Below are 8,702 nucleotides of genomic sequence, written 5' to 3' on the forward strand. Positions count from 1 at the left end.
GTTGAAGATTCAACTTTTCCATTTTTGGTCTGAATTATTCACGATTAACTCGAGCACATGATATTCACAGTAAGTGAAAAGGAAAAGGGAAAATCTGAAGCATAAGTATGTTCTACAATAAAATCATTCTTTTCATTATGTCAATGCCTCAAACCATATATGTATGAGTAATACAGGAATAGCTGTATAAAGTATTAACCAGATGGGATAAAGGGGTATTCTGAGACAGAACTATAGTAAGGGTGGGGCAGGGTGGGGAGGAAATAGTTATTAACTTGTGAGGTTAAGTAAAAAAGCAGCAGGCATTAACCCCTCATGTGGTCACTGGAATGACATCCACCTTGCTTTATGAAGTGTAACCACCATTGTCCCGTAGTGCAGGTGCGAGGTATGAATAATGGTAGCCCCTCACTGCTATAGCAAGTGACATCTGAACACTGAGAAGAGTGGTTTCCTTATCTACATAGCAGACTACAGCTATTTAGAATACTTGGAAAACAAGGCATGTCTTCCTGGGACAACACCCCTACTGGATGTGCATCACATTAATTCAGTATTTAATCCACTACTGTGACAAGCAGCCCATTTTGGGTTGATTCTACCATTGATTTCAGTCAGATTGAAAGCTGCAGGCCAAACCTGCTGTATAAATTGGAATATTTTCCTTTGGCAATTTCACACATAGCAGGTGGATTTTGGTGTGGGCTTGGCAAAAATTTGGTTCAATGAATTGGAATAAGATAGGCTTGTGAATGATGCATCCAAATTCCAGCTTTAGTAAATTTTTGTGTTTTAGAACACAGTTTTGGGGATTGAAGAATTTGTCTACAGAGAATTGTCATATACTAATAATCTGTGCTGATACACTGGTATTACATCTGTGCTGAGATGCAGGATGGAAATATTGCCCATAAAGTAAAGAATGTAGCTAAAGCTATACATGTCAACTTAATATAATGTGATTGTTCCATAATATGTTTACCAAGCTTTCAAATCTCTACTACTCACCTTAATGTAAAACATTTGCTATAAACAGGCTTAGATCTGGTGAATGCTCCTTTATTCCACATTGTAAATGCAGGCCAAAACAAGCGCCCTTTGGATACCACGCCCAATTTTCTCATCTTTTTTTCACCACTTGTAATAGTACCAATAGTAATGCTTCAATCAGGTATAACTTAAAATAATAAATAATATTTACATTGAGAAGTGATGTCTGTGTTGATTGACTAATGCTACCTGCACATGAACGTGTGCTCTTCAAGGGGAGCAAACAACAGACCCACGGTCCATTCTTTGTGGCCAGTTTGTCATTGTTTTGGGAGCTCTGCTCACATGTCAATGACAATAGAAGAGAATTGCCCAAGCTGCAAACCCGGCACAAATAGGACCTGCTCTATAATTTGTGGTCCAGCCAGTCTACTCATACACAGAGCTATAGAAACTATGGCCATATCTGTGAGGGCATAGAAAGATACAGGGAAGTGTGTTAGGTGTTAAAAAACTAGGACTAGGACTTCTTGGGGAATGGAGGATGTGTCTCTTCTGCCAGCTTTCAATTTGCTGTTTTAGGACCTTTGTAGGACATTTAGAGGTCCTGGAATGGCTCTTGTATATATGTATATTGTAAGCAGAAACAGATTTATAAGGATTTAATGGGTGCAGATATTTCTGAGTATAAAATTTGGTGGGTGGGCTCCCTAAAAGTCTTGGGCCCTGGGCTATCACCCAAACCACCTACTACTACTAGCCACTACTAGATTCACTTCCTCTGTGTTTTATATGGTTTAATTTAAAAATACCACAAACATTTCTTTCAACTATGTATAGTGATTATTTTAGGCACATTTTATTGTTATCACTTGGAAGAATTGGTAGATAGATAGATAGATAGACTGAGTTAATGTTTTTAAATTTTCCTATGTTTTGTATATCTATCATGAAATACAATGATAACTGTAACCTAGGTATCGCTGTCTTAATAGTGCGAAGGGAGTGGCTGTACAGGGTACCAGTCTGTACTTGTAATGCAAACAAGAAACTCTTCAAAAGTTATTTTCCTGAATTAATTTTGTAGACAAAAAATAGGGTTTTGTACAATTTCTGTAAAACTCACCTGGAAGATCAAGACTTTGAAATTATTCCTTCTCAGGAGTTGATTGTGGTTGCTCTCCAGCTTCTTCACCTGCACAGTCTGCTTATCCATACGATCCTTAACTTCTCTCATGTTGGCACTTACTTTGCGAGATTTTTCCAGAAGTTTGCTGACAGTGTTGCTGGTAGATGTATGACTTTTGGATAGCTTGGTGATATCATTTTGGATTCCCTTTACTGAGTTTTCTATGTCAATCTGCCTCTTTTCCATTTTGTGCTGGTTTTCTTGCACTGAATCCAGCATGTTCACCAGTTTATCCAGCAGGGTGAGGACTGTGATGGCGTTGACCTGATTACTGTCTTTAATGGAGTCCGCCACTAGTTGCTGGGGTGTAGGGCTGGAGCTGGGGGACTCTGCTGGGCTGTGGCTGGGCACCACCAGCTCCTGGCTCTCATGATCACCCATCTTCTGAAACTCTTCATTGCTCTTCTCTATTTGAATTGCATCTTCCTCCATGTTCATAGATGTTCACAAATCGCTCTTTACAACTGCTTCACGTATCCTCTTGTGTTTTCTTACGATATAATCTAGAAAACTTATTGTGAATGTAGCAGATGTTCTCTTCTTTGGCTTCTTCTCCTTTGATTAGTGTTTGCTTTGATAGGATAGTATGACACACTAGTCTGCAGCATAACACTGCCAGCATCTACATTCCAGCTTCTCTTTTAAGCCTCTGCTCCACCCTGTGGGAGGTGAAATGTGAATTGTCCAAACTTTTCAGATCCAGGGGTGTGTTCAGAGCACACACTCCATGTCACGGCACTCCTAGATGTGCAGGTTCATATTTTTTTTTAACATGCCATAGTTCCATAATGACTTCATGCAGGCACAGAAAACACCCTATGTTGGACAGGAGCCATCCCTGCTTCTCTTGGCTGCAGGGGAAAACTTTTGGCTGGCTGCTATGATACACTGGAACACTGAGCATGTTTTTTTCCTGGATGAAGTTATTTTCAGAGAGAAGCATTGTTTGCATCTGCCAAGGGAATAACTCATGATGTGGTTCACATCTACATTTCTTTTTCCTTACAAATATAGGTTAGAGATCTCCGTTTTCACAGAGCTCTTTTAGAGAGAAGAGCTGTAGTTATTGTTAGCGAGTCTTTCCCTTGTTGTGAGTGGTTTCTCTCGATGCTGTTTTGTTATGGTATGCCTATTAACAGCATAAACTACCACCGCCATAGGAATGAGCACTTTACATACAGAACCCTACCAGATAACAGTAATTATACTGAACATAGCCAAAAATATCTGTCAGTCCAACCCACAGTCCTATTCACTATTCAGTATTTGACCAGAGAGATGTGGAGAGATAGGATTTCTGTTACCTGTTCATTTCTACATGGGGAGATAAGCTGAGGTAGAGGTAAGTGCTTTCTGCTATTCCCCTTTCACTGTTTCAGAAAATAACCCATCTATACCAATTCAGGCAGGATAGCTGTTGGTCAACAATAATCAAAAGTGTATAGCTTTATGTAGAATAAAAGTAGTAGTAAACATTGAATAGACCATTTTTGCCAGTCTTTGTCAGGTCTAGAATATCTGGACACTAGAAATATAACTTAAAGCGGCTGTGCTGGGCCTTAAAATTCACACCAAGCCCCCTGACAACAAAGTATTGGTTATAGCGTTATAAACCTGGGCACAACAACCTCCCTGTATCACCACAAGTTGGGGGATATACATTTTTATGGACTCCAGGTGGTATAATAAACAACAGTCCTCCCCTCTGGTCCATCCTGTCACTGCCAGCCTTTTGCTCTATACAGTCATATTGTGTTGACAGCACGCAACCAATTCAGACTGTGCTATTTTGGACTGAGGGAAAAAACTTTACCGGGTGTTCTGCAGAAGTTGTATACAAGACCATGGTCGAGAAGTTCTCCTTACAGTGTCTGCCAATTAATACCGCCTTGTAGGTGTGTGGAGACTTATAGCCATGGATGCTCCACTAGGGGTTCTTGGAAAACATGCAAATAAGTTTTCCAGGTTGGAATAGCCACGCCTCTTTTAGCTACCTTGTAAGGCAACTCCCTTGACATCAAACATGTACAAGACCCTAGAACTTTAGTTTGAAGATAATGTGGTTCACATGTAAATGGTAGTCCTTCAAGTAAATCTAACTAATCATGACTCTAATCACGATTCCTGCAAGTGAATGTGGCAACTACCTTCCAATTTGGAGGGATACAGCAGATGCTCTCCAGACCACCGTAATAGCTGTAGTTAGAGAGTTCTTACTAATGGAGAAGAACTAATCTCAGCAATAAACTGAAGACAAAATCCAGATGGAAGAGGCACTGACCACAGAGGTCCTAACTACAAAACAATTGTGTAGGCTTCTCTCTTCCACAATAAAACAAAACTGATAAGTGGCACGTGTGCAGTATACGGCTGGAATTAATGACACACATGGCATTATCTAATAAAACGGGTCATTTTTAAGCTTCCTTGGGACAGTAATTCTAGGAGATACGTACAAATAGGAAAGAACTGAAACCTATATTAGATAAAATGCTTTACAACTGAATAATTATATTTGATCAAAAAATTGTACACAGGAATCAATTCCTTTGTCAGAAAAAATGTTTTATTTTTTTATTTTTAGTAGTTACTGCCCTAAACCCACACCACAGTCATTGATGATTTTTCCTTCAGTCATCTGTTAAGTGAAATTATGTTGAACTTTAGTAGGCTTTACCTGAAGTTGGAAACTAAATAGTTCCTGTGGGTTAGGATTCCTGTAGATGGTCAGCTTTTTGAAAGGTTTTATTTTGGGGGGTTTTAAGCAAAAACTAGATTTAAAATCGTATAATAAATAATCTCTGTCTTAATATGTTTTCTTCTGTAATAACTGCATAAAAAACTGAATGTGGAAATATTAAAAAAGAGGAGGGATTTCCTATGTTCCTTTGGCTCACTGCACACAAACATGTTCACCCTATGGAAAGACAAATAACAATAACAAAGCACTCTAAAATATGTTGAAAATGATATTCCAGTTTATTGAAGCACATAGAGCAAACCAAAATATTTTCATGTTTTGGTCTATCTGACCTTCATCAGAAAAAAAGAAAGAATCAAAATCTGAAAACTATTGGAGTACACATAGAAAAAAGGTGAGAAGTAGCAGTAGAAACTTATATTTCCTCCGTTGGATCTAGTAAATTGCATCAAGTATCTTAAATGTGTAAGAACGGTCTCATCTGGATGAAATATATCATTCCTGCTAGTATATCTAAGGCATCTCTCAGACATATGTATAAAATATTATACACAGGACTAGGTATAGGCTGTAGGGATTCCCTGATATAAGCCTATTTGGCCCTGTAACAGCGTTTATCAGTATACTTTTATATGGCCACAAACAGGCATAATCCAATAAAAGACAAGAATGTAACAGTCCAGAACTACATACTCATACTCATGGTAACAGAAGTTATAAACGTGCATTAACCGGATTGCTAGAGGGCGTTAGATGATAAAAGAGTGGCCAGCCCTTTACTTCATTATTCAGCCTGTTAGCTACAAGCTCCACACTCAATATGGCAATATTAATATAATTGATATTTTTAGTTATTTTTTCTTTTTATCCTTTCATTCCTGCATTTTTGAAGGATCCTGCAGAAAATGGGAGTAAACATCTGATTTATCACATACAGTACTTTATATGTGAAATTTCAAGGTCTGTTGAATGGAAAGTCATCAGAAGCTGTACTTACCCAGTTTCCAATGTCAAACTTTATTGGTCTGAGGGCAGAATTATCATACAGCTCAACTTGAAGAGACTGCTTTAGTCACATGCAGTGGTGAATTAAGGCTACCATGGACTCCGGGCTGTATGAAGAGTGTGGGCCCCTTACATCTCAGAATTTTATTATATTACATATCAAAGCCTTTTTGGAGTTTTTCATCACGCTCCCAACATTCCGAAAAGTTAGTGTGGTGAGGGCGTTGACCGTGTTGGCAAACTGGGGTAAAACTAAACCCAAAGTGGGTAAAAAAAGTCAGTGAAAGATGATGGAGGAAGTGTCATGGTTTGGGGAATGTTTTCTGCAGTAGGAGTAGGAACTCTCATACAGCTACATGGCAGAAAGAATGCAAGTGTGCATGAAGCCTTCTTCAACCACATGTGATTACTTCCTTGCATGCTTCACTCCATCACCCAACATTTTTCATGCAGGGTAATGCCCCCTGTTCTTTGCAGTTCTTTGAAACAATGAAGTGGCACTTCCAAAGTCCTGATTTAACTCCAAAGGAAAACGTTTGGAAAATCATTGGTAAGTTATGTTCATTAAACAACAGTCACAAAACTGGGGAAGAGACTGGATGAAAAGTTGGCTAATAGCATACTACAGCCATGTGAGAGACTATTGATGTCCTATGGCCGCAGATGTACTGAAGTTATTTAAAGCAAAGGCCCAGAAGTGTAACTACAGCAGTAGCAGCTGATTTGGGGCCAGCAATGTCAGGGGCCCCAGCATCTGACCTGAACACACTATAGAATGAAGGGTGTGCAGCATCATGTGCATGTTATGCTGCATATTGTACAACTCAATATATATCACATCTTCCAAGCATGAATTGGCAGCTCAGATAATAAGAGAGGGAGAGGGAAGAGACATCAGAATGGCAGGACTAGGAATCTCTCCCCTCTAATTCCTGCTGTGTATCCTCCCATGTGGCCAGCAGCTACTCAGACAGATCTGTGTAAGTATAGAGATGTATTTCTCAATGCATAAATGTTTGCAAATGTTTGCACATAAAAGTGCATAAATGTGTGTAAGAGTGTATAAAGGGGCCCATTCAGAAGTCTGCTATGGGGCCCTGCTTCTCCTAGTTATGCCCCTGCAAAGGCTTGTAAACCTCTTACTGATTGGTGACCATTGTAACCTTCATAAAATGTAATCATAATATTTCTCTGTGCTACAGTTATTGTTGTTCTCAAATTATGACCAGCATATTTTCTTTTTTTTTGCAAAATAAAGCTTTTATATTGATGTACTTTGGGAATTTTGTGAAACACTGTTCTAGTGAAATTGTGTACCATAACAAATAAATCCATGAAATGTTAATCAATGGAGATTATATAGAAGTGACAAGTAGATTTGTAACCAAATGAACCAAATGTAACTTTGGATGAATATCCCAAAATGGACCAATGAGCATCTGCCATTGGTAACCAGCAACCCAGATCCACTAACTACCACAGTACATCACAATGAATAACCCAGAAACCAAATAACTAATACAATCCTCAGATCAGACATTGAATACAGGGCTTCAAACCTTCATATAACCTTGTTCTTCTTCCTTCTCCCTTTCTGAAAAAAACAGATGCAGAATCCTATTAATACACATCATATCTCTGTATGTCTTTTGCAAGATTTTCTAATCAGAGAAACATGGTCAAAAGAACAGTGCAGACAATAGAGCATTATAGTGCAAAATGTCCGGTGAAAATAAAAAGGAATGTTTATAGCACCTTTGTCAATAATACACTGTATATGTCTTCATAAGCTGGATTCCTCCACATACATACCTCAGATGCCATACATAATCTATTGTGGGTGCCCATTATATTAGTATGAAGCAACAGTAAGTGAATAACATATTTCGTAGTTACATAGCAAGGGGGGGAACATGTCAGGTACCTTGGTGCTTTAAACATGTCACAACTATCCCTCACCTCCCGCAGCCTCATCTTTAATATAAGCTGGATAGGGTATTTATATGCATGGAGGGGTGCAAGCCACTTCACACCTCGAACAGACTCATTGACACCAAGAATTTTTATAGAACTCCCTCCAGAACTTCATAAGGGTATGTGGCTTATAACTCCATATGCCTGTTAAGTAATTATGGTCGACCCGAGCCAGATACCAGATACATCTCTGGGATGACGGCAGAGAGACAAATGCACACCTGGGTCTCAGTCTATTCTGGAGGCCTTGGATGGTCTCAAAAGACACTGGAGATCCGGACGGGTGTCTTGGCGCTGGAACTGTTATTATGTAAACCCAGGCTATGTTACTGGCAGCTTTTGGGTGGGAGGGGGTTGTCTGCAGAAAAGCAAATGGGTCCTTTGGCCTTTGTTCTTGTCAAGAAGGGTTATTACAACACAAGATCACATCAAAAAGGCAGGAGTAATCTGAAAGTGCTGGGCATCCCTACCCATTGGTACAGCACAAGGTATTTGACTTTCATTGGATTGCTTAAACTTTTATACACGACTTGTAAGTTGTACTCTGTCTACTCTACATGTATTCTCTTGTGTTTATTGAATTGACTAATGTGCCCTTCAGGCAAATAAATATATCATTTTAACCTGGTTTATTCTTTTATCTTGAACCAAAAATTCCATTGTCCATGGGTTAGTTATACATACATTACCTGGGTTAACTTCTGGCCCCATATAATGCCATAATTCTAACAATAGTTTGTGGCAGACTACTGTGCCCTGTATCACTAAGGCAAGTTAAAGGGGACTGTCGGCTGTTTTGGGCAAATGTGCCACACAATAGGTTGTGAGGACAACTTTAGCTCA

The 8,702-nt window shown here is 39.1% G+C and overlaps 1 protein-coding gene across 1 annotated transcript in view; it reads right to left on the minus strand.

Moving 5' to 3' along the window:
- The window catches only part of CAVIN2 (caveolae associated protein 2), a 53,265-nt gene extending 50,422 nt beyond the window's left edge, over positions 1-2,843 (minus strand). The window contains exon 1 of the mRNA XM_072120848.1: positions 2,117-2,843. Within this exon, the coding sequence (XP_071976949.1) occupies positions 2,117-2,617 (501 nt within the window). The 5' untranslated portion in view covers positions 2,618-2,843. The remainder of the gene's footprint in view (positions 1-2,116) is intronic.
- Positions 2,844-8,702: the final 5,859 nt, after the last annotated feature.

The sequence above is a fragment of the Engystomops pustulosus genome, chromosome 8, assembly GCF_040894005.1.
Source record: "Engystomops pustulosus chromosome 8, aEngPut4.maternal, whole genome shotgun sequence".
NCBI lineage: Eukaryota > Metazoa > Chordata > Amphibia > Anura > Leptodactylidae > Engystomops > Engystomops pustulosus.